We start from the raw sequence: 27,421 nt of genomic DNA, 5'->3' as shown, positions 1-27,421 counted from the left end.
AGTGAAGAACTGTCACAGCATGTACCCGTGGGATATTGCATTTTGTTGCCTATGGTGCAGGATGAATTTGGCTCTAGATGTGTTATGGTGTGCTCAGAAAGAGTCTGTATGAATATATTTCTATGGACAGTTTGTTTGGTTTATTAAAAAGAATAGCACAGAAGATTGTTTCATCACAAGACTGATCTAATAAAAACTTCTTCTTGGTTCTTGCTATGCTTAAATAATCAAACGTTTGTAAAGAACATGTGAGTGCATTTCTTACCTGTTCTTTGACTGGAGTGTTGACATTCGATAGGCACTGCTGGCAGACAGCCAGAAAGGATTTCACAGTTTTCCTCAATACCAACAAGTCCTCCTGAATAAACATCGAAAAGGGATAATATTCTTTAATATTAGAGGACTAAAACATAAGATCATGAGAATGGCCATTCTGGGTCAGACAAATGGTCCATCTAGCCCAGTATCCTGTCTTCTGACAGTGGCTGGTGCCAGATACTTCAGAGGGAATGAACGGAACAAGGCAATTAGTGAGTGATCCATCCCCTGTCATCAAGTCCCAGCTTCTGGCAGTGAGAGGTTTAGGGACACCCTAAATCTGGAGATGGGGATGTGTCCCTGACCATCTTGGCTAACAGGCACTGATGGACCTATCCTCCATGAACTTATAAAATTCTTTTTTGAACACAGTTATAGTTTTGGCTTCACATCATCCCTGGCAACAAGTTCCACAGATTGACTGTGTTTGTGTGAAGAAGTACTTCCTTATGTTTGTTTTAAACCTGCTACTTATTAATTTCATTGGGTTATCCTGGGTCCTTGTATTATGTGAAGGAGTAAATAACATTTCCTTATTCACTTTCTCCACACCAGTCATGATTTTATAGCCCTTTATCATACCACCTCAGTCATCTCTTTTCTAAGATGAACAGTCCCAGTCTTGTTAATGTCTCCTCATATGGAAGCTGTTCCACATCCCTAATCATTTTGCATTGATTCTCTATACTTCGCTATACTTTTTTCAATTCTAATATAACTTTTTTGAGATGGGGTGACCAGAACTGCATGCAGTATTCCAGGTGTGGATATCCCATGGATTTATATAGTTGCATTATGGTATTTTTCTGTCTTATTTACTATCCCTTTCCTAGTGTTTGCTAACATTCTGTTAGCTTTTTTGACTAATGCAGCCCATTGAGTGGATATTTTCATAGTAGTATCCATGATGACTTCAAGGTCTCTTTCTTGAGAAGTAACAGCCAGTTTACATCCCATCATTGTGTATGTATTTTTGGATTATGTTTTCCAGTGGGCATTACTTTGCATTTACCAACATCAAATTTCATCACCAATTTTCTTGCCTAGTAACCCAATTTTGTGAGATCCCTTTGTAATCCTTTGCAGTCAGCTTTGGACTTAACTATCTTGAGTAATTTTGTACTGTCTGCAAACTTTGCCACCTCACTCTTTACCCCCTTTTCCAGGTCATTTATGAACATGTTGAACAGCACTGATCCCAGTACAGATCCTTGAGGGACCCTGTTATGTATCACTCTCCATTGTGAAAACTTATCATTTATTCCTACCCTTTGTTTCCTATCTTTTAATCAGTTACTGATCCATAAGGCGACCTTCCCTCTTAACCTAGGGCAGTTTACTTTGCTTAAGAGCCTTTGGTATGGGACCTTGTCAAAGGCTTTCTAAAAGTCCAATACACTATATCAACTGGATCCCCCTGGATCACTGTCCATGTGCCTGTTGCACTCTCACGGAATTCTAATAAGTTGGTGAGGCATGATTTCACTTTAGAAAAGCCGAATATAATGTGTTCATCTATGGGTCTAAAATTCTGTTCTTTACTATAATGTCAACCAATTTGCCTGGTACTGAAGTTAGGCTTACTGGCCTGTAATTGCCCTGGAGCCATTTTTTAAAAATTGGCACACATTAGTTATCCTTCAGTCATCTGGAAAAGAAGATGATTTAAGTGATAGTTACATAACAGTCAGTAGTTCTGCAATTTCATATCTTAGTTCCTTCAGAATTCTTGGGTGAATACTATCTGGCCCTGATGACTTATTACTGTTTATCAACCTGTTCCAAAACCTCCTCAACTGACACCTCAGTCTAGGAGAGTTCTTCAGATTAGTCATCTAAAAAGAATAGTTTGGGTGTGGGAAACTCCTTCACATCCTTTGTACTGAAGACCAATGGAAAGAATTCATTGAGCTTCTCCACAACGGCCTTACCTTCCTTGAGTGCTACTTCAGCACCTCGATTCTCCAGAGGTCCTATTGACTGTTTGTCAGGCTTCCTGCCTCTGATTACTTTAAAAAACTTTTTGCATTAGCTTTTGGGTCTTTTGGTATTTGCTCTTCAAATTCCTTTTTGGTCTGCCTAATTATATTTTTATACTTAACTTGCCAAAATTTATACTCCTTTCTATTTTCCTCACTAGCATTTGACTTCCAATTTTGAAAGGATGTCTTTTTGCCTCTAACCACCTCTCTTCCTCCCGTTTAGCGATGGTGGAACTTTTCTGGTCCTCTTACTGTTTTTTTTTATCTGCAATATACATTTAATTTGAAACTCTATTATGATGTTTTTAAATAGTTTCCATGCAGTTTTCAGGGATTTCACTCCTTTGAGTGTTCCTTTTAATTTCCATTTAAACTAGCTTCCTAATTTTTGTGTAGTTCCTGTTTTTGAAGCTCAATGCTATTATGGTGGGTTTCTTTGGTATTCCCCCCCTATTATTAATAATATATTAAACCTCCATTCCCAATCTATTAATAATAGATTGCCAGGACAAGAAAAATAAAAGAGTTGACAAATAATTTCACACACAATCAAGCCTACAGCTCTCCAAGCAAAAATGGAGAGGCAATGAAAAGAAAACAAGGAGCTCTCTGGAGAGGCACTGTCTGTATTGCACCTAGCACAATTGGAACTTTGCAAAGGGGTCTAGGTACCACTCTGATAATAAACAATAATAAGAATATACTATCACCACATCCAAGATATTTTTAATTACAGATACCAGTTACAAGCTTGAATTTTAAATTTAGATTTCAATTTTAAAAGTTTTCAAACAAAAATTTAAGACAACAAAGTAAACCTACATGGTATTTATCTAGAACTTGGTACCAGGATAATTCAACAGGAAAAGAAAAATCTGTTAAATATCAATAAACATGAATCAAGTCCAACAACATCACAAGGTCCTAACAATCTGCAGAGAGGGGAGCTAGAAAGGCAAGCTTGCTTTGTAGAAAAACCTGCTGACGTACTGGCCCAGGAACAGGAATTAACGACTTGGGGACCAGAGGGAGGGAGGTTTGAGGGACTGGAGAACGGAGGATTCACTGGGAATGGTGCATTGGGAAGTGTGTGGGTAACTGATGGATCGGGGGGATATCTGATGGAATTATAGATTTGGGCGATGGGAAAGATGGTTACCTACTTTTCCTTAACTGTTGGTCTTCAAGATATGTGTTGCATATGTCCATTCCATTGTAGCTGTTTGAATACCTCATTCATAGTTATCAAAGGTTTTTTGCTCAGCAGTACCTGTCAGGGCAGCATGAGTGCCCCTGCCTTGCGCCAGTGCATGCAGTTATAAAGGGCCCCATTGCCCCCAACCCTCCTGAGTTCCTTCCTCCTGGAGCAGGGGTGGCCAACCTGTGGCTCCGGAGCCACATGTGGCTCTTCAGAAGTTAATATGCGGCTCCTTGTATAGGTACCGACTCTGGGGCTGGAGCTACAGGCGCCAACTTTCCAATGTTCCAGGGGGTGCTCACTGCTCAACCCCTGGCTCTGCCCCCACTCCACCCTTCCCGCCCCCTCCCCCGCCGTGCCCTCGCTCCTCCCCTCCACAACTTCCTGCATGCCACAAAACAGCTGATTGGGGGGTGCAGGGAGACGGGGGAGGTACTGATCAGCGAGGCTGCTGGTGGGTGGGAGGCACTGGGAGTGGGATGGGGGAGCTGATGGGGGGCTGCTGACATATTACTGTGGCTCTTTGGCAATGTACATTGGTAAATTCTGGCTCCTTTTCAGGCTCAGGTTGGCCATCCCTGTCCTGGAGAGACTCCAGTGGAAGGAGGGTGGATGGTGGAATGGAGAAGTGTAACATTCCCTAAACAACAGTATTTATGGAAAAGTCAGGTAACTGTTTTTAATTCTTCAAAAGTGATTCACATGTCCATTCCACTTTAGGTGACACACAGTTCAAGCTGGAGGTGGGTTTGGCATCTACTCAAACAGAGATTGTAGGACAACCTGTCCACATCTGGCATCATCTCTAGACTGAGGAGCGATGGCACAGTGGGAAGTAAATGTGTGGATCGAAGACCAGGTTGCCACCTTACGAATGTACAGGATGGGCATCTGGGCCAGAAAGCCTGCAGAAGCTGCCTGTGATTTAATTGAACGAGCCACCACTTTTGATGAAGGTTCTGTACCTGCCAAAGTATTTTTTAATACTTATTTTTCAGGACTAATGAAGTAAAACAGTAAAACAGAAAAAAACATGCTTGTTGACACTCAAGTAATTACATTGGTGAAGCAAGATTTCCCTTCACAAAAGCCATGTTGACTCTTCCCCAACATATTCCAGCCACTAGTGTTAGGTATCTTCTGCCTGTGTAGTCCATGATCAAGGTGTTTCTTAATATTCTCTTTGGTAAATAGAGTTAGCTCCTCAACCACTAATTATTTATGAATTATTCTCTGAATCTTTTCCAGTTTTTCAATAGACTTTTTAAAGTGTGGATACCAGACTTGGACACAGTATTCCAGTAGTAGTCTTACCAATGACATATACCAAGGTATTATCACCTCCTTGGTCCTACTCAGGACTCCTCTATTAACATAGCCAAGTATCGTGTTAGCCCTTTTGGCCACTGCATCACATTGGGAACTCATGTTCAGTTGGCTAGCTACAATGGCCCCTAAAACTTTTTCAAAGTCACTGCTTCCAGGATGAGTCCCCGATCCTTTGTGACCTACATTCTTGTTCCCAGATGTAGGTTCTTGTATTTAGATGTATTAAAATGCCTGTTGTCTAATTGCATTCAGTTTCTCAAGTGATCCACATTACTCTAACAGTGATCAGACCTCATCATTATTTACTACCAATCTTTGTATCATTTGCAGTCTTTAAATGACTTTTCATTTTCTTCTAGGTCATTGATAAAAATATTAAATAGTATTGGGCTGAGAATAGATCCCTGTGGGACTCCATTAGAAACAACCCCAGTGGATGATGGTGGTTCTCCATTTACAATTACTTTTGAGATCTAAGAGTTAAGGAGTTTTTAATCCTTTGAATACGGACCATAGTGAGTTTGTATAATCTTAAACAGAAGCCATAATGCATTATATCAGTATGGTTATCTTTAACAGCCAAACGTGCAAACATGTCAAGAACAGTATCAGGTTTGTCTGTTTTCCATTCAGTGATATTTATTGGTATTAATTTTGTTTCTGACCTTTAACTGTTTATTGGTAGAGTACTGTATCAGCCATTCCATGATTTTGCCTGTGATTAATATCAGGCTAACCAGTCATTTGTTACTTGGGTCATCCTGTTTACTCTTTTTAAATACTGACATAACTTTGATCGTATTCCAGCCCTAGGTTCCATAAAATACTTATGAGTTCAGTACAGAGACTGAAGACTATAATTAACATTTGTCCAAGACGCAATAGAACAAATAATGTCCAGGATTTAGTTTTCTTCAATTTTATGTTTTTTTCATTTTCCACTCTGTAACATTTTCCTCAACTTTGGAAAGTTACAGAGCAACAAAAGGAAAATTTTGTAACTTTTCTGAAGTTCACTAGTCTAGCCCAGTCACCAGGAGCACGCTTCGCCTGGGCAAGATGGACAGCACTGGTGTGTTATCAACATATTAAACATCTCTTTAAATGGCTCTCTTAATGACCTTGCACACCCACTGAATAAGACAGTGACAGCACAGAACTCTGTGGTAGTTCACATGTTGGCCCTCAGTGCAGAAGAGCAATTGCCCATACTACTCTCCAGGATCTTCATGTGAGTAAATCACAAAGCAATCCAAGGACAGTCCAATCCATTCCTGCCAGGCTCCACAGGCATGTTAAAAATCCACAGTTTTGAAGGCAGCTGATAGATCTAATATCAGCTGGGCACAAAATCTTTATCCAACATTAGGTGAAGACCATTGATCAGCACAATAAATACAGTCTCTGTACTGAACCCAGATAGGAGTCCTGACTGACAAGATCAAGATACTCAAAAGTTGTATGATCACAACCTTTTTCATATTTGTAACCAAAAATGGAAGTTTAGATTCGGGTTAATGCTTAGCAAGATTCCCAATGTGAAAAGATGACTTTTTGAGCAGAGGACAAGAGTGACTCCTCTAAAGCAATGGTTCTCAATGGGGGTACATGTACCCCTAGGAGTAAGCAGAGATCTTCCAGGGGGTACATCAACTAATCTAGATATTTGCCTGGTTTTGCAACAGGCTATATAGAAAGCACGAGTGAAGTCTAACTAAAATTTCATACAGACAATGACTTGTTTATGCTGCTCTGTATACTATACACTGGAATGTAAGTACAATATTTATATTCCAATCAATTTATTTTATAATTATATGATAAAAATGAGAAAGTAAGCATTTTTTTCAGTAATAGTGTGCTGTGACACTTTTGTATTTTTATGTCTGATTTTGTAAGCAAGAAGTTTTTAAGTGAGGTGAAACTTGGAGGTATGCAAGATAAATCAGGCTCCTGAAAGGGGTGCAGTAGTCTGGAAAGGTTGAGAACCACTGCTTTAAAGCAACTGGCACCCTGTCTTCCTAAAAGGAAACATCAACAACCCCATCAGCAAAAAGGAGAAGGATGCAGCACACAAGATGTGGCATAATATTCTACTAATGTGTCCAGAACCTTGCGAGTGACAGTGCTCAAAACCCAAGCAGGGAAAAATCTGTCTAGGTACTTATATGCTCCTCTTCACTGTAGTGACTGAGCACCTCCCAATTAAATATAAGAACTACAACTAACAAACATTTTTCTCTCTCTTTCCCTTCCTGTAAAAGTAGCTTGAAAACTAGAATGTTTTTTGCCTCATTCCTTCTCTCTTCCACATATATGTGAGGATTACATGAAGACATTTGGTAACACAAGTAAATAGGTTTTGCATTTAGTTTTGAAAGCTGTGAGGCTAGTGACCATTTTTATCTCTCTAAAAGTGACTTACAAAATTTGGGTCCCACTCTCAAGAAAGTTCCATCTTCTGTTGGTCATAATTCTGATGGAATGTAGCTGTTGTAGGAAGTCATGGTCAAGGAAGAAGAGATGATCTCCTAGAATTGGGACAATCTGATGGATCATTCTGAATACCATGACAGAAACTGAATTTGGCTCTGTAAGTGATGGGGAGCCAACGCTGAGGGCAGAGCAGAGGCAGTATGTTCATAGCCATCTGTGTTACTCAACAAATGGGCTGCTGCATTTTGTAGCAGTTTCAGCTTATTTCATCAAGTTTGGCTTCATTCCCACTATAAGGAGTTGAAACAGTCAAACCTGGAAGGTCACAAATGCATGGATTACTATGACCAGATTTGTGCCTGACAGGATGGAATTGGATTACCCATCAGAAGTGAATAATCTCTAACACACACTGAAATGTGGTAATTCCAACCCATGGCAAAAAGAACATGGATCAAATGGCTCCCAAAATGAAGGAAAGGCAGACATACAGCAGACTGGATTTGTGCTCAGTCAGCATACCAAATCTCAGGCCTGCTACACAAACTAATGGATTAAAAACTTGCTAACTGATAGGTCTCAAAATGTAACTGTAAATGGTGAATTGTCATCGAGCAGGTCTGTTTCCAGTGGGATCCTGCAGGGATTGGTTCTTGGCCCTATACCATTTAACGTTTTTATCAAGACTTGGAAGCAACATAAAATCATCAGTGATAAAGATTGCAGATGACACAAAAACTAGGGGAGTGGTAAATAAAGAAAAGAACAGATCACAGATACAGAGTGATCTGGATCATTTGGTAAATTGGGCACAAGCAAACAACATGTGTTTTAATACAGCTAAATGTAAACCTAGGACAAAGAATGTAGGCATTCTTACAGGATGTGGCATTCTATCCTGGGAAGCAGTGACTCTGAAAAAGATTTGGGGGTTGTGGTGGACAATCAGCTGAACATGAGCTCCCAGTGTGATGCTGTGGCTAAAAGAGCTAATGCAATCCTGGGATGCATAAATGGGGGAATCTCGAGTAGGAGTAGAGAGGTTATTTTACTGGTTATTTGGTACCGGTGTAACTACTGCTGGAATACTGAATCCAATTCTGGTTCTCCCCGCCCTGGTATCCTGGTTCCTACCCCAGCACCCTTCTAGGACTTCTCCTGTTGGAGGGGTCCTGTCTGAGTCCCCATGCTAGCTTGTTCAGCAGGTAGTGCAGCCTGGGTTCCCACGGCACCCTACTGAGTTTGGGACTCTGTCTGGGTCCCTGCTGTACATTGCTGAGCTCAGGACTCCGTCAGGGTCTCTAAGGTACCCTGCTGAATTTGGGATTCTATTTGGGTCCTTACAGTATCCTGATGAACCAAGGGCTCTGTCTGGGTCCCCTCTGTACTCTGCTAAGCGTGGGACTCTATCTGGGTCCCCACTGTACTCTCTGTCTCCGTCTGGTTCCTCACTTTACTCTCCTATGCCTGGGGTTCAGTCTGGGTCCCTGCTGTATCCTGCTGCACTTAGGGCTCCGTCTGCGTCCTCACTGTATCCTGCTGAGTTTTCCCTCTGTGAACCTGGGCCAATTCTTGTGGAGGGCCAAGCATTGTTTCCTCTGCCCCTTGGCTCCCACCTGCACCCGGACCAACTCTTGTTCTAACCTGACAAGTTGGCTGATGATTTTCTCCGGTGAGGTACTTACCTTGTCCAACTCCTGTTGACACTTCCTAAGATGGTCCCTCAGGCCTCGGGGAAAATTGTGTTCTCCCTTTCAGTCCCCCTTTGCCATCCTTACTCTGGCTCCCAGCCCCCTTACCTCCTTTCCTAGATGGTCCTGGACCCTCCTGGTTCCAGGCTGCTGTCCTAGTCCCTTTTGCATGAGGGCTGAGAAACCCACCCAGTCTCTCCCCAGAACTATGGGCCAACGCGCCCTTTACCACCCGGACATGCAGTCAAGCTCTCCAACTCCGTGCCTCCAGCTTAACTTCTGCAGTGGGGTAGACTTGGATCTCACCATAGATACAGGAGACATTCATTGGGAGGTGTCTGTCCAGGCTATTTAACTTCAACTGGTCTTCCAGAATGAGAGTGCACCCAAAACAAGTCCCTTAACTACAGTTCCTCCCACCTTAACTGCTACTACCCACTGTGTGCCCATCTGGACTCTCAGAGTGGACCCCACAGCTTGGTCCCACTGTAGTAACAGTTTAGGTAGTCACAGTTCATAATTGAGCAATTTTTTTTTTAATATGCCTGGCCTGGCCACGAGGGAAGCAAACCCCAGAGCCCCTTGGTCCCTTCCCACTAGTATTTCCAGTAACCCGCAGGGCTCCCCAGAACCCTTGGAGGTGCTGTGTGCCTCCTGAGTTTAGGATACTCAGGGTCTTTCCCACTTGAGGGCTTCCCTGGGTTACCCCCTGGTGAACTCCCCTCAGTTTATTACATTGTCCTGGTCACTCAGAGATGGCTTCAGCTCATTCCACCGCTTCCTCCACTGGGGCCGGCTGGAAGCACTTTACCCAGCTCTGTGCCTCTTTGGCAGAACTTTCAGGAACTGTTCAAGGACCACCTGCTCCAGAACTTCCTCCCCTGACCTGGTCTCTGGGCAGACACACCACGTCAAGAGGCTGCAGATGTGCCCCTTGCGGGAACGGTTCCACCAGGAACCTGTGCCTATAAGCTTCTGGAGTCAGCCCTAACCAGTCCAGGATAGCTACCTTCACCACCGGGTAGGAGTTTGCCAGCTCATCACTTATTACCCAGTAAGCACCTGCACCTCCCCATTCAGAAACTGTGCTATGTAGACTGCCCAAACAGACTCCTCCCAGTCTGCTGCCTTTGCCACTCACTCGAATGTCTGGAGGAAGGCCGCCGGGTCATATTGTGGTCCAAGCTTTGCAAGGCCCGGAGCCAACTGGACCCGAGTCCCATCACCAATTGCACTACCAGGTGTGACACAGCCCAACCACTTCTGTATCCACGCCTATTGTTTGGAGTGGACTTCTTGCCAACTCTGTTGTATAGTGAACCGGGCCTCCTGCTGTTTCTGCTGATTTTTCCATCATCTGCATCAGCAAAGTCTGGGTCTGGTGCTGGTGTTCTTGCTGTTTCTGCATAGTGGCTACCTGCTGCCTTGCCACTAACAGGCTGATCACCAACTCCATCTTTCTACTTAGTCTAGGGGTAGATTAGGTATCACTGGGATGGTTGCCGATTCACCTTGGCTCCAAACATAGGCTGCCAAGCCCAGTCTCAGTTGAAGAGGTTTATTCTTTTACAATAAAGGTTAAACAACCAACCAACCAGAATGCAGTCTTAAGTCAGTACCTGGCCCCCAGTCTTCATGGCAACCACGCCCAGCTCCTGGCATCATCTTAGCCTCAGCCAGTTCTGTTCCCGCCTTGGAGCAGCAGCCACAGGGTTGCTTCCCCAAACCCTCCCTTACTCCAGGGACTCACCACAAGAGTTAGTTCCACTCCTGTGTGGCCTTTGCTGAGCAGGACTCAGCCCATCAGAGTCCTTCCCTCTCAGCTGCCTCCTAGCAGCCCTTCATAGACCCAGGTATAGCCCAGCTCTTTAATTAGCTGGATTAAGCTCACCTGCTCCAGTCCAGGGGAGCAGTGCTCAGTCTATCCACAGAGACTGACAGGAACAAATATTTAATAATGAGCTCTTCAGTCTAGCAGAGGAAGGTCTACTACAATCCAATGGCTGGAAGTTGAAGCTAGACACATTCAGACTTGAAATAAGGCACGATTTTTTAATGGTAAAGGTAATTAACCATTGGAACAATTTACCAAGGGTGAATTCTCCATCACTGACAATTTTTAAATCAAGTTTGGATGTTTTTCTAAAAGATCTGCGCTAGGAATTAATTTGGGGAACATCTATTGTCTGTGTTATACAGGAGGTCAGACCAGATGATCACAATGGTCCCTGCTGGCCTTAGAATCTGTGAAAGCACATATGAGCAACAGATGCTGCACCTTGCTTCTCTCTGAGGTGCTTCCCTTTACCTTGCCTTCCGCTGTTAGCCAGGCTGAGGTTTTTGGAAAAGTGAGCAGAAGTCACCAGATGAAGGATGTTGTCTCTGGCTTTGGAATAAAGACAGCATAATGCTCCTTTTCATTTGATCAGGAAGAGCAAACCTCAGACACATTCCAGTAGTTTTTGTGCCATTCTGGGGACAAATCCAAGCCATCCAAATAGTAACAGCTCCACAGCTGTATTACTTATTAGTATGATGTCATTCAAAATTCTATCCAATTACTTTTAAATGATTCAGCACATGATCAATGCACATATAGGAAAGGAAAAGTCCAAAAGTTAGAACAGAAAATTTAGAAACTAATAAAACTAAAAAAGGTAAATTACAGGCTTCCAAATGTAGAATTAATTTATATTGCAAATGGTCTTTCACAGTTTGTGCCATCTAATTACAAATATATAAAAACTCTAGGAATGTTACTTTTTCTAATTCAAGCCTGTCTAGCTGCATCAATGTAATATGGATTGACCTACTATTAAAAGAATTAGTTTGAATAAGGATACATATACAAGAACATCTTTACAACATTTGCATTCCTGCTTGCTTAGAGCATGAGTCATTTCCTAGAACTCTTTCTACAGTAAAATTTGCATTTGCCTCTTGTCTAGACTCAGCATTTTATACAGTGTTACTGGGGATATCTTAACCTACTTGTGCATTTCTTTCTTTCAAAGAGAGATGGGAAAGTGAGCTCTTTTTTGTTTTTATGCAGTAAAATATGTGCATTACAAAGTGAGTCTGAAATAAAATAATTTAAAATCATTTGTAGGATTTTTTTAATGTGTTCTACTGGATAATTATGCATGCTAGAATGCAGTTGTCTCTTACCTCCTGTGTCAGAATCATATTTAGTACATGCTTATTCATTGATATAGGGTACTAAAAATAATTTTTATAATGAGCTACAACTTCCTTTCGTTTTACAAAGAGGCTGATCCTTAGAAGGTGGAAAAGTTCTTTGTGTCCCAGTTTTATAGCACAGTTACACTGACATAGCAGACATTGCTTCACATTTTGGCCCCATTCCAGAAACACTTAAACATATGCTTAAGTCCTGTCCTGAATAGAGATGCTTTTCTTAATCAGACTCTTTATTAATATGACTAAGGAACAAACTGTAAGAGTTTAATTTGACATGGGAAGGCTGTATCTGTTACATAAAGAAAAAACTGCAATGCAAGTCAGGAGCACAAGGGGTCTTTCGGGAGGTGATGCGTGTACAGAGATAAGGTGTTGGACAGTCCAGGACTTTGTGTGTGCAAAGTGTTTGCTGCTGCCCATGGTTTTATGATAATTAGGTTTAGTTCTGTGCCATTGTTTTAAAACAATAACATTAATATTACGAAGAGACCTTTCTGCTTTAATAATGCTGATAGTTATTGCTTAGTGCTTCATTAGTAACATCCACTACTAGCAAACTTACATTTGCCTTTGGCAACATTAAAAACATAGTTATTCATTAAAAACTAAATACCATGTAGATGTTCAGTTATCTGTGATGCTACAAATCAACATTATTTCCTGAACTGCAATCCATTCTAATTAGATAAGCTGTATCACCAACACTTAATCTCTGGCTCAGGCGTCTGTGCCCTTAGAGAAGTGTATTAGACATCTTCAGAAATGAAAAATCAACCAGGATCAACTTCCAATATAGAACAGGGGCAGATCCTCCATTGCCCTGTACTCTGTCTGGTCAAAGTGGGTATTAAATGCTAGTAAATCAGAATGGTAATGATTTACACCCACTTTGCACTGGTGTAAAAATGACTGCACATAATGCAGGGAATGGGGAATCAGGCCCAATGTACTTAGTGACCTAAGCAAGGTTAAACTTCTTCAGTAACAGCTGTATATATAGGAATTTTTACTTACTTTTGAGGGGGAGCCTTCTGTGATTTTCACCAGCTGCCAGAGAATAGAGTAATGGGAACACTGTAGTGCCTGAACAACTATCTGTAATAGAGGGAACACAAAGAATGCCAATAAACGGGAAGGCATCAAGTACAAGTCTAAAATTTATTTAGAGTTTATGAAGAATTTTGGAAAAGAAGTGATAATAGCTCTCGTGTAGCACTTCTCATTTTCAAAGGTATGATTTTACCCCTTAGCTGTCTTAGTATAAGTAAAGATCATTTACCGCATTTGGTGGGGAAAAAAATTGTAGGTGCTAGGAAGGAAAACTGTAACAGATTCTTTGTCTGTCAGAGCAGAGTAAAGAAAGGCACAGAGGCAAGTCTGAACATGACAAAAGTATGACTCAGCATCTGGATATCTCCATGTAAAAGCATGTTTTAATCCATCAAATTCTTAAACTGTCAGTATGACAGTCTGGTAACATGACGCAAATCAAAGAGAACACACGTCTCATGGAGATGGCAGGGATAATATTAGTGCTACAGAGATATCAGTGGGAGGTGTCACCTGTAATTCAGTAAGAAAATTAAAGGACAACGGTGACTTCCTCTCAAAATCTTGTCCAGATCAGCGATGTGTCCCATAATCAGCAGAAATGAACATAGAAGTATGTCTATGGGCAGAGAAGCTATACTGGAAGAGTACTTAACTTTTTATTTCTCTATGCTGGAGGTTTTTTGTCAGGTATGTTATGTCGGTGGCAGCCCTAAGTACTTCACAATGAAGTTTTATGTGAGGATAGTACTAAAGGCCAAATTATCCCATTCTGCAAAAATACCGCTGTTGAGGGCTCGTGAGGAAAACTCTATGAGATTCACTTTTCAGTGTTTTCTTTCCACTGGCCCTCAAATGGGAGCAATTTGGAAGGGGGTCACACCCCTACTAAAACACAGAGCCAAAGGACAGTTGACAGTTATAAAGACAGTTGTTACTCTGCCAGTCTCTTCTCCCTGGGCAGCATGGTTCCAGCATGAACCAGGCTGTCCTGCTGGCTGACCCCTCTGTAGCCTCTCAGCAGCAGCTTTAGAGAGACCTGAGGAGGGTGTTTCAGCTCAGAAATATAGGGCTGAATGCTCAAAAGGAGTTAGGTGCTGTCACGCTCAGCGTCACAATGCCTAACTATTAGGTGCCTGGAAAAATCATTGTGATTGCCAAAGCCTGACTTAGGCACCTAAGCTCCTATATGATGAATAAGGAGAGACAGGTGCCTTAAACTGCAATTCATAAAAGCAAGAACGGTAGGTGGGGAGCCACCTAAGACAGCGAATGGGAGATGCTGACCAGGAGTGCATGCTAGAGACAGGCTTCTTAGTCTGGGATCCAGGGAAGCAGCTAGCTCCGCTTGCAATTCTGAAGCCAGGAACCTTCTTTACAGTTAGGCACCTTAAGCCATTTTAGCAAGAAGCTATTGGAGGAGGAGGTGCCAACCTTATAACTTTTAGCCCAGTCATTAGAGCACTGGCCTGGGATTTAGGGGATCCAGGTTCAATTCCTCTCTCCATCATAGGGGGAGAAAGGATCTGACCGGGGTCTCCTACCCCTCAGAAGACTACTCTTACCACTAAGCTATGGGATACTCTGAGGTGGGACTCCTTCCATGTCTCCTGTTGAATAATGAGTGACTGGTGCAGGGGCACTGGATGCTGGGTCTCCTACATGGGTGTCCTAACCACTGGACTACAAAGTCATTCTTGCTCTCTGGCCCAGTGATTGTTCCACTGTGGACAAATACTTAAATGGTCACTGAGCCAGCATTACAGTGTAATCATAATTCTAATCTTACCTAGCATGTATGTAGCACATTCCATAGCAGAGTACATAACGTTATCTTCATTTTATAGAGGAGGAAACTGAGGCACAGGAAGATTTAAGGACCAGTTTTTTAAAGGTATTTAGGCATAGCAATGCCTGAATGCCTTTGAAGACCTGGGCCTAAGTGACTTGGTTAAAGTCACACAGTGAGTCAGCTGCAGAGCCAAGAACAGAACCCAAGTCTCCTGACTCCCGGCCCTGCACCTCACTAATAGTGACCTTTCATTGAAAATCCAGGAATTTCATTAAAATTAATTTCACTGTGTGACCAAAAAGCATGGTTTAAACTGTGGTTTAAAGGCTAGGGCATCAACTTATTGTGCTTCTCTATGATTATTCTATTAACACTCATAAAGCGTTTAACTCCCCCAAACGATATAATGTATATATTGTTAATTGTACCTGCTCTGGCATAGCTCCATGTTCAATTCCAGTCCTCAGTAATCTGTAGCAGTTACTAAACAGATCCCACTTTGTGAGATCATGAGCACTAAAAGAAGAGGCAATAAAAGACATTAGTTGAGTTTTATGAGAAGAAAACGGTCTTTGCGACTCAAATCAATAGTTCAGTATTTGTTTGCAATGTTGAGACAACAGAGCAGTTTGAAAGACACTTGTATAAGTTAGTTCACACTACATTAAAATTTGAAGTTGTGCTTTTTCATAAATTAGGAATATTTTACCACAAGAGGTTTTTGCTAATGCAGAATTAAAATCAATGCAAACCATACACCTTTATATATACACAGAGGTAGCTGAATCGTGGTCAAACTATCATGTCTCGAACTTGCCTCTAAATCAGCTTACTTCTGTGATTCTAAACACTGCTGGAACTTCAGCAGACATTTCTCAGGCATTGTGGCAGATACCCACAAGGGAAGTAAAATAGAATATTTTAAATGAAAAATAATTTTAGGCAAACTAAATTTAGGTATTTTTCTCCAGTTATTTCCAATAAAATATTTAATTTTAAAATAGTAAACGTTCTAAAACATCTAATGTAAGACAGAAGGGATCTAGTCACAGGAGACTGGAGAGGAAGAATACTGAGAAAAGCTCATGAGACCCGTCACTTCACATCAGGTTACAAGGGCCTGATCCTGCAAAGAGAAGCATATGGGTGGATGCCTGCACCTATGTAGAACCTCACTGATTTCAATGACTTAGGCCTTGTCTACACTACCATGATAAGTCAACCTAAGTTACACTACTCCAGCTATGTGAATGTTAACTGGAGTCAACGTAGCTTAGGTTGACTTACTGCGGTGTCTACACCGCGGTGTGTCAATGGGAGACACTCTCCCATCGACTAACCTTACTCTTCTCATTCTGATGGAGTAGTGGAGTCGACCGGAGAGCACTATGCCATTGATTTAGCGGATCTTCACCAGACCCTCTAAATCAACCCTCGCTGCATCCATCAGAGCAGCATAGATCTCCAGTAAGTATAGACGTGGCCTTAATGTAAAGCTACACTCTTATTGCTGAAGCACTGATTATTATACGCAGTTATAAAAACTAATCCTCTTGTACGGAAAAGTGAGGAAATATTTGGGCAGTCTCTGCTATTGGTTTGTAACCACTCATATTGTCATTTAATTAAAAGCTCTTGAAAAGCAGAATTGTAGAAGACCCTAAAGACAAAAAAAAACAACAAACCCTCGCACATAAAAGTTGAATTTCAGGTAGGCTTGGCTCCATGACAATAAGATGTGTATTATATAAATTCTAGGCTCCCAGATTACTGTCTCTGAATAATGTTGTGTACACTGACTCTGATTCAACAAAGCACAAAGACTTGTCCACACAAAAGTTGTACCATTTGAATAATACCAACAGAGTTAAAGCAGTACACAACCTCCTAGTGTAGATGCAGTCATGCTGAAACAGTTTATTTCTGTAGGGAAGGAGAAAATAAAAATTCTGTCTTGTTTATGAATTTTCATTCTAGGACCCTCAATGACAGACAGTCTTCACAGCGGGTGTTCTGTTTCCATGGCAACTGAAGGCAGACCAGATCTTTGCTCTATGCCTGGGCTTAGGTCTGCCCCTCAGGAAAAATTCTCCAGAACGATAACCTCCAAAGCTGGAAAAGTACTAACTATACAAAAGTTTAAAAGTGCTATTCAACTCAAACTATTTGCAGAAGAGTTTTGACATGAAATTTTGGGATTTCCTGGAGGAACACCCTCTTCCCTTCCAAACTAGTTAACCAATGAACAACAGCCAGAAGAAAACCTGGTCATAATGCAATACTCTGAGGGAGGATCAGACTGTCTGACATGGAGGGTACTGAAGAATGAAAATTCACTGATAAGACAGAATTTTCCCTCTTAGTTCCCTCCATGTCAGACAGTCTTTACAGTGGGATGCAGAAAGCAGTAAGTCATCCCTAGGGAGGGAAGATTCAACTTATGTATGTAGAACTGAAAAGACATTTCAGGGTTATTGGGGCACCCTGTTCTGAAACACCCTTCTACCAAATGCTGCATTAGCAGGGAGAGGATGTCAACGGAAAGTGAGGATTTAAGGTCATGTGTAAACTTTACAGGCCCTCCTCAAAAGTTTGCAATGACACAGAAATTGGGGGTGTGGTAAATAATGAAGGGGACAGATCACTGATTCATAGAGATCTGCATCACTTGGTAAACTGGGCACACGCAAACAATATGTGTTTCAATTAAGCTAAACGTAAATGTATACATCTAGGGACAAAGAAGTAGGGCATACTTACAGAATAGGGGACACTATTCTGGGAAGCAGTGATTCTGAAAAAGATTTGGGGGTCATGATGGATAATCAGCTGAACAGGAGCTCCAGTGTGATGCTGTGTCCAAATGAACTAATGAAATCCTGAGACGCATGAATAGGAGAATCTCGAGTAAGAGTAAAGAGGTTATTTTACCTCTATACTTGACACTGGTGTGACCGCTGCTGGAATGCTGTGTCCGATACCCCCAGTGCAAGAAGGATGTAGATAAATTGGAGAGAATTCAGAGAAGAACCACAAGAATGTTTAAAGGATTAGAAACATGCCTTCTAGTGAAATACAGCTCAATCTATTTAGTTTAACAAAGAGAAGGTTAAGGGGTGACTTGCTCATAGTATAGCAGTATCTACCGGGGGAACAAATATTTAATAACGGGCTCTTCAGTCTAGCAGAGACAGCTATAACATGATTCAATGGCTGAAAGTTGAAGCTAGAAAAATTCAGACTGGAAATAAGACAAATTTTTAACAGTGAGAGTAATTAACCATTGGAACAACTTACCAAGGGGTCATGGTGGAGTCTCTATCACTGACAATGTTTAAATCAAGATTGGATGTTTTTCGAAGACTTGCAGTAGGAATTATTTTGGGGAATTTCTCTGGCCTTGCTATACAGGAGGTCACACTAGGTGATTACTATGGTCCCTTCTGGTCTCGGAATCTATAGAAGAGTGTATTTCTCTGTCCACAAGACCACTCCTCTTTTCATATTGGTAACGGCAGTTGTACTGGAGGCTTTGAATGCCTCTGCTATATGCACCTTTATTCCATTGTAGGCTCTGTTCACACTCAACTTATGCATTTCTGCTTCCTTAGAATGCATGGATTCAGCCCGTAGGGTAACAATACAATTTCCTATTATATGAGGAAAATTGAGATGACCTTAGAGATGGAAGCATGTTTAGTTCATAGTACAACTGTGTATCATAGAACATGTAAACTGAGGTTTCACTGAGAGCACACGAAGCTTCAACCCCCACTTGGGGAAAGAAGGTGGTGAGCAGGCAAGACACTTTCAGTGAGAAGATGACATACCAACTATGAAGCTGAAAGGTGCTGTTGTTAGGACCTGCAGCCCACAGATTAAGATCATGAAGGACAACAAAGGTGTGACAAGATTATGACTATCAACAGATGGCTCAGGCAGTGGTGCTATAAGGAGGGCTTTGGGATGTATGGCCACTGGAGGCATTCATGGACAGAGGACAGTTCTCTCGGGATGGACTTCATCTGAGTAGGGAAGGAAATAGACTTCTAGGATGGAGGCTGGCACAACTGATTAAGAGAGCTTTAAACTAGGAATTTGGGGGAGATGGTTGGGAGATGTCCAGGTAATCTCTATGCCAGATTTTAGCATTGAGAGGGAAGAAAACAAAGTAAGAAAAGATTCAGCCGTGGGTAGGAGAATGGACATAAGGAGGAAGGGCAGTGTGGATACCAGTCTAATAGGTTATACTGGCTGTAGAATGGGCATGTCTAAACGGCTAAAGAATGTGAGCGAGGCCAAATAGCAAAAATTAAGATGTTTGTAGACAAATGCGAGGAGCCTAGGTACAAAATGGAGGAACTAGAGCTACTGGTGCAGGAAGTGAAACCAGATATTATAGGGATAACAGAAACATGGTGGAATAGTAGTCATGACTGGACTACAGGTATTGAAGGGTATGTGCTGTTCAGGAAAGACAGAAGTAAAGGTAAAGGTGGTGGAGTAGCATTGTATATCAATGATGAGGTAGAATGTACAGAAGTAAGAAGCAATGGAATGGCTAAGACAGAGTCCCTCTAGGCAAAAATCACACTGGGGAAGAAAACTACTGGAGCCTCCCATGTGATAGTGCTTGGGGTGTGCTATAGACCACCGGGCTCTAATTTGGATATGGATAGCGCCCTCTTTAATGTTTTTAATGAAGTAAATACTAATGGAAACTGCGTGATCATGGGAGACTTTATCTTCCCAGATATAGACTGGGAACAGATATAAAGTGAGAAAGGCTAAAAGTCAAGTAGAGTTGGACCTTGCAAAGGGAATTAAAACCAATAGTAAAAAGGTTCTATAGCCATATAAATAATAAGAAAAAACGAAGAAAGAAGAAGTGGGACCGCTAAACACTGAGGATGGAATGGAGGTTAAGGATAATCTAGGCATGGCCCAATATCTAAACAAATACTTTGCCTCAGTCTTTAATGAGGATCTTAGGCATAATGGTAGCATGACAAATGGGAATGAGGATATGGAAGTAGGTATTATCATATCTGAGGTGGAAGTGAAACTTGAACAGCTTAATGGGACTAAAGTGGGGGACTCCGATAATCTTCATCCAAGAATATTAAAGGAATTGGCACATGAAATTGCAAGCCCATTAGCAAGCATTTTTAATGAATCTGTAAACTCAGTGGTTGTACCATATGACTGGAGAATTGCTAACATAGTTCCTATTTTTAAGAAAGGGAAAAAAATGATCCGGGTAACTACAGGCCTGTTAGTTTGACATCTGTAGTATGCAAGGTCTTGGAAAAAATTTTGAAGGAGAAAGTAGTTAAGGACATTGAGGTCAATGGTAAATGGGACAAAATACAACATGGTTTTACAAAAGGTAGATCGTGCCAAACCAACCTGATCTCCTTCTTTGAGAAAAAACAGATTTTTTAGACACAGGAAACACAGTGGATCTAATTTACCTAGATTTCAGTAAGGTGTTTGATACAGTGCCACATGGGGAATTATTAGTTAAATTGGAAAAGATGGGGATCAATATGAAAACTGAAACGTGGATAAGGAATTGGTTAAAGGGGAGACTGCAGCGGGTCATACTGAAAGGTGAACTGTCAGGCTGGAAGGAGGTTACCAGTGGAGTTCCTCAGGGATCGGTTTTGGGACCAATCTTATTTAATCTTTTTATTACTGACCTTGGCACAAAAAGTGGGAGTGTGCTAATAAAGTTTGCGGATGATACAAAGCTGGGAGGTATTACCAATTTAGAGAAGGACTGGGATATCATACAGGAGGATCTGGATGACCTTGTAAACTGGAGTAATAGCAATAAGATGAAATTTAATAGTGAGAAGTGTAAGGTCATGCATTTAGGGATTAATAACAAGAATTTTAGTTATAAGCTGGGGACGCATCAATTAGAAGTAATGGAGAAGGAGAAGGACCTTGGAGTATTGGTTGACCACAGGATGACTATGGGCCGCCAATGCGATATGGCCGTGAAGAAAGCTAATGCGGTCTTGGGATGCATCAGGCAAGGTATTTCCAGTAGAGATAAGGAGGTGTTAGTACCGTTATACAAGGCACTGGTGAGACCTCATCTGGAATACTGTGTGCAGTTCTGGTCTCCCATGTTTAAGAAGGATGAATTCAAACTGAAACAGGTACAGAGAAGGGCTACTAGGATGATCCGAGGAATGGAAAACCTGTCTTATGAAAGGAGACTCAAGGAGCTTGGCTTGTTTAGCCTAACCAAAAGAAGGTTGAGGGGAGATATGATTGCTCTCTGTAAGTATATCAACGGGATAAATACCGGAGAGGGAGAGGAATTATTTAAGCTCAGTACCAATGTGGACACAAGAACAAATGGATATAAACTGGCCATTGGGAAGTTTAGACTTGAAATTAGATGAAGGTTTCTAACCATCACAGGAGTGAAGTTCTGGAATAGCCTTCCAAGGGAAGCAATGGGGGCAAAAGACCTATCTGGCTTCAAGATTAAACTCAATAAGTTTATGGAGGAGATGGTATGATGGGATAACACGATTTTGGCAATTAATTGATCTTTAACTATTCATGGTAAATAGGCCCAATGGCCTGTGATGGGATGTTAGATGGGGTGGGATCTGAGTTACTACAGAGAATTCTTTCCTAAGTATCTGGCTGGTGAACCTTGCCCACATGCTCAGGGTTCAGCTGATCGCCATATTTGGGGTTGGGAAGGAATTTTCCTCCAGGGCAGATTGGAAGAGGCCCTGGGGGGTTTTCGCCTTCCTCTGTAGCATGGGTCTCCTGCTGGAGGATTCTCTGCACCTTGAAGTCTTTAAACCATGATTTGAGAACTTCAATAGCTCAGACATAGGTGAGAGGTTTATTGCAGGAGTGGGTGGATGAGATTCTGTGGCCTGCATTGTGCAGGAGGTCAGACTAGATGATCATAATGGTCCCTTCTGACCTTAATATCTATGAATTTGCATATTGGGACCAATGACATAGGGAAAGGTATACCCCAAATAAAAAAAACACAGTAAGGAGGTCAGAAAAATGTCATCATGGGTAAACAACATAGTAAAAGAGGCAGTTAGAGGCAAAAAGGCATCCTTTAAAAACTGGAAGTCAAAACCTATTGAGGAAAATAGAAAGTTGCACAAACTCTGACAAATCAAATGAAAAGGTATAATTAGTTAGGCCAAAAAAGAATTTGAAGAGCAACTAGCAAAAAACTCAAAAGAAACAGTATTTTTTTTTTTAAGTGCATCAGAAGCAGAAAGCCTGCCAAACAAGTCAGTGGGGTCACTGGACGATTGAGGTGCTAAGGGAGCACTCAAGTAAGACAAGCCCATTGGGGAGAAGCTAAATGAATTCTTTGCATTGGTCTTCACTGCAGAGGATGTGTGGGAGATTCCTACATCTGAGCCATTCTTTTTAGGTGACAAATCTGAGGAACTGTCCCAAATTCAGGTGTCAACAGAGGAAGTTCTGGGGAAAAAATGATAAATTAAACAATAACAAGTTACCAGAACCAGATGGTATTTACGCAAGAGTTCTGAAAGAACTCAAATATGAAATCGCAGAACTACTAACTGTGGTATGTAATCTATCACTTAAATCAGTGTCTATACCAGATGACTGGAGGATAGCAAATGTGACCTCAATTTTAAAAAAAGGCTCCAGAGGCAAACCTAGCAATTACAGGCTGGTAAGCCTAATTTCAGCACGAGGCGAAAAGGCTGAAACTATAGTAAAGAACAGAATTATCAGACACATAGATGAACACGATTTGTTGTGGAAGAGTCAACATGGCTTTTGTAAAGGGAAATCATGCCTCACCAATCTATTAGAATTCTTTGAGGGTCAACAAACATGTGGACAAGGGTGATTCAGTGAATGTACTGTACTTGGACTTTCAGAAAGACTTTCAGAACTAAAGGTTCTTAAGCAAATTAAGTAGTCATGGGATAAGAGGGAGGGTCCTCTCATGGATCAGTAACTGGTTAAAAGATAAGAAACCAAAGGTAGGAATAAATGGTCAGTTCTCAGAATGGAGAAAGGTAAACAGTGGGGTCTCCCAGGAATCTCTACTGGGACCAGTGCTGTTCAACATATACATAAATTATTTGGAAAAAGGGATAAATACTGAGGTAGCAAAGTTTGCAGTGATACAAAATTACTCAAGATAGTTAAGTCCAAAGCAGACTGAAAAGTTACAAAGGGATCGCATAAAACTGGGTGATGGGGCAATAAAATGGCAGACCAAATTAAATGTTGATAAATGCAAAGTAATGCATATTGGAAAATATAATCCCAACTCTATGCACAAAATGATGGGGTTTAAATTAGCTGTTACCACTCAAGGAAAAGATCTTAGAGTCATTGTGGATAATACTCAGGAAACATCCGCTCAATGTGCAGCGGCAGTCAAAGAAGCTAACAGAATGTTAGGAACCATTAGGAAAGGGACAGATAATAAGCCAGTAAATATCATAATGTCACTGTATACATCCATGGTATGTCCACACCTTGAATGCTGCGGGCAGTTCTGGTTGCCCCATCTAAAAAAAAAATATATTAAAAATGGAAAAGGTACAACAAAAGGCAACAAAAATGATTAGGAGTATGGAACAGCTTCGATATGAGGAGACATTAAGAAAACTGGGACTGTTCAGTCTGGAAAAGAGATGACTACAGGGTGGTATGATAGAGGTATATAAGATCACAAATGGTAGGGAGGAAGTAAATACGAAAGTATTATTTATCCCTCACATAACACAAAAACAAGGGTCACCCAATAAAATTAACAGGCAGCAGGTTTAAAACGAACGAAAGGAAGTCATTCTTCACAGTGCACAGTGAACCTTTGGAACTTGTTGCCAGGGGATGTTGTGAAGGCCAAAAATATAACTGGGTTAAAAAAAGAACTGGATAACTTCACGGAGGATAGGTCCATCAATGGCTATTCGCCAAGATGGTCGGAGATGCAACTCCATGTTCTGGGTGTCCCTAAGCCTCTGACTGCCAGATGCTGGTACTGGATGACAGGGGATGGATCACTTGACAATTGTCCTGTTCTGTTCATTCTTTTTGAAGCATCAGAAGACAGGAAACTGGGCTAGATGGACCACTGTTCTGACCCACTATGGCCATTCTTCTGTTCCTATGCCAGAAAACTGATAAAGTTGGTGGTCCTCAGATATCTGTTATGTGATGATGAAGGATTCTTATAGGTTTCTTACAGTGCTACATTCCTGCAGTCACTGACTTGTCTTTCCAAAAGTGTTGGCCTTGACCCCGATAGTCAGGCTATGTTGTAAAAACACCAGAATGTCCTTTGCTTCAGCTGACTTTGCCTTGATGTGTATCCCATATTAGACTGATATCTCAACATCAGATGATACATATACATAATTTTGAATTTCCTCTAAGATGCTGGGAAGATGTTAATCACTTTCTTACAATGAGTAGCTGTACTTGCTTCCTCTCAGCTTCCCAGCTGATGGGTTAGGCAACACGGAATACTGGTTCATGATAGATCCCTGGTGTGTGTGGGTGTGTGCATGCTGCAAGTTTGAGAGGAGGTTACAGTTATATCTGTCGGAGAACTAAGACTCAAGAGTTAACAAGGTGATTTTAATCACTGTGGTCTGTTCCTTCACCATCATCTTTACCATCTTTATTTTCAGGGGCTTGGGGGGTAGAGGAGGAAAGGCATAAAGAAAGCCCTTTAGCTCACTTCTGAGATAAGGGGATCACTGCCTCTGCTTTTGAATGTCTCTTCCTAATGTTTTACCTCTTTTGCTTTTCTAGCTGGACTTGGATGCAAATAGGTTAATCAATAGGCTTTCAACTGTCCTGTGATGCACTGAAAGGCTAGCTGTTCTAGACTGCAATCCTTTGTTTCTAAGTGTGTCTTGCTGAACCAGCTGACTCACTACACTTCTTGGTGTAGAACCCTGAAGAACAGAGCGACAGCTTCTATTCAAGACACGAACAAAGCTACTTCCCTAAGCAGTGCTGAATGTTTTCTCCCTTTTTAGCAGTTACATACAGACCATGATTTTGAAGAGTCATCTGCTGGAAATGGAGATGTGAGTTTGATGGGCCTTAGCATGAGACAGGTTATATTCCATGTCTCCTTGTGGGGACCATGAGTATCACCTACATGGAGTCTGTTGGTATCTGTTTTGCTGGCCAGCTTCTTTGGGCCTGACATCAGGTGGTAGTTAAATAATATTAAGAATGAATTCACCAAGGGATACTAGTTCTGGATTTGGACCAAGATCTTTATATACTGATTTGCTGGCTTGAAGAGAAGTAAGAATTGGGCTGGGTTATCCACATATGAAACCAACAACCCCAGAAGCTCAGGCAGAAACTCTAATCTTAGGAGAGATATGCTAATGTTTGGCAAATCGGACACTATCTTCTGCCATCTCCCTTCTGAAATAAAGATTGTGCTGGATGATAACTTAGATGCTGGAGTTTTGTGAAGGCTGTAACTGGCCCTTACACTTGTTTGCTCAAAGCCATGTTTCTGAAGGCTTTTAGCAATGGCTACTGGACTCTGTGTAATATGAGAATGTCATTCAGACATCCCTTTCACTTGAAGGGAGGGATGATATGGCATTTGAGTAGAACTTACAAGTCCAAAAAGGGAATATTTTGTATTGAAAATGCCTCTTGTTGGGGCAGAAACTAACACTCTACTCCGTGCTGATTAGGCCTCAACTGGAGTATTGTGTCCGGTTCTGGACACCACATTTCAGGAAAGATGTGAACAAACTGAAGAGTGCCCAGAGAAGAGCGACAAAAATTATTAAAGGCCTAGAAAACATGACCTATGGGGGAAGATTGAAAAAATTCAGTTTGTTTAGTCTGCAAAAGAGAAGACTGAGTGGGGACATGATAACAGTTTTCAAATATGTAAAAGGTTTTTACAAGGAGGAGGGAGAAAAATTGTTTTTCTTAACCTCTGAGGATAGGACAAGAAGCAATGGGCTTAAGTTGCAGCAAGGGAGGTTTACGTTGGACATTAGGAAAAACTTCCTGTCAGGGTAATTAAGCACTGGAATAAATTGCCTAGGGAGGTTGTAGAATCTTCATCATCGGAGATTTTTAAGAGCAGGTTAGACAAACACCTGTCAAGAATGGGCTAGATAATGCTTAGTCCTGCCATGAGTGCAGGGGACTGGACTAGATGACCTCTTGAGGTCCCTTCCAGTCCTATGATTTTATGTGTGTGTATAATTCTCCCTGATCATATCTTCAGTAGATTTCTAGGGATTTATTTTCATATTCTGAAGACTTGGGAAGAAAATTCTTTAATGATGGATTTCAGTATTTCTACCTGGAATACTGATTTCCTTATGGATTTGTTGAGGGACCTGAGATCTGAAGTGGGCTGCATGCTATTGTTTCTTTTTGAACCACAAAGAATCTTGTGTCCTTTCCAAAATCTTTCTCTCCACAGAACTCAGTCTTCATCTTCTGATTACCTCAAGCCCCCATTTTCGGATGTGGTTCACTCCCAGATGACAGCCTTAACTGAAACACTCCAAGGAGGTGCGGGGGATCTCCGAAGACATGGTACACTCAAAATCAGAGAGAAGTTTTTGGAGTTGGACAGTTTTCAAGAGAGTCCAGCCTAGATCTTCCAAGCCTCAGGAAACATAGCAATGGCTTCCTCCTAATGTGTAATCTCTATAGTAGAACCTGGAAGAGCAGTGGCTACAGAGGGAATACTTGCTGAGATAAGGAAGTTTTAAGATTCTCTCACTGGAAGAAGGAGGCGGCTTTCTTTTCCTTACTGACTGCTTTGAGATTCAATCCTACAAGTCTACCAACAAAATATCTGGAAGGACACCAGATGTTAGCCTGTAAGTCTAGTTTCTTCAAGTGGAGCCATAGTTGCCCCCAGGATGTATTTTTGTGAGATTTGAATACACAGCAAATCAGAGTCAGGTGAAGCATCAGTCCTGAAAACACTGCTAGGGAAATCTTGTTTAAAATAGATCATTTTTTTTTTTTTTTTGTGGATGCTCACAATGGCCTCCAAGTTGAGCACAGACCTCCCCAATAAGAGACTGCAGCCAATACTCTCAGGGCTGCTGCTACTGCATCCAAGTTTGATCTGAGTGTTAATCTTATTCTCCTGTCTGGCAGGAATACTCCCTCAGCTGGTATGACTATGCATTTTACAAAGTATTCTTAACCTTAGCCAGAATACAGAACACCCTTTAGAATGTGGGTATAAGTAAGTCTTGAATGGGAATTCTCACTCCATCTTAATTAGTCTTGCATGAACCAGGTGAGGAAGAATTACACAGCTTTTCCCCAACTTTACCCTTTTTCCCCCTCCAGTATTTCATTTTCTAAAAACATACCTGTGAAGTCAGACTCCCTCCTCCTCCAATTTGTGCTG

At 41.5% G+C, this 27,421-nt stretch overlaps 1 protein-coding gene across 4 annotated transcripts in view; it reads right to left on the bottom strand.

The window, feature by feature from the left end:
* The window catches only part of STAG1 (STAG1 cohesin complex component), a 378,319-nt gene that overhangs the window by 89,697 nt on the left and 261,201 nt on the right, over positions 1–27,421 (bottom strand). For all 4 annotated transcript variants that reach the window (XM_048863147.2, XM_048863151.2, XM_048863150.2 and 1 more), the window contains 3 exons: positions 15,426–15,513; positions 13,170–13,250; positions 266–358 (listed from right to left, as the gene is read on the bottom strand). In XM_048863147.2, coding sequence (XP_048719104.1) covers positions 266–358; positions 13,170–13,250; positions 15,426–15,513 — 262 coding nt within the window. The remainder of the gene's footprint in view (positions 1–265; positions 359–13,169; positions 13,251–15,425; positions 15,514–27,421) is intronic.

The sequence above is a fragment of the Caretta caretta genome, chromosome 9 (assembly GCF_965140235.1).
Source record: "Caretta caretta isolate rCarCar2 chromosome 9, rCarCar1.hap1, whole genome shotgun sequence".
Classification (NCBI taxonomy): Eukaryota; Metazoa; Chordata; order Testudines; family Cheloniidae; genus Caretta; species Caretta caretta.
Note: the sequence above shows the minus strand (reverse complement) of the source record. Positions and strands in the feature narration are given on the sequence as shown.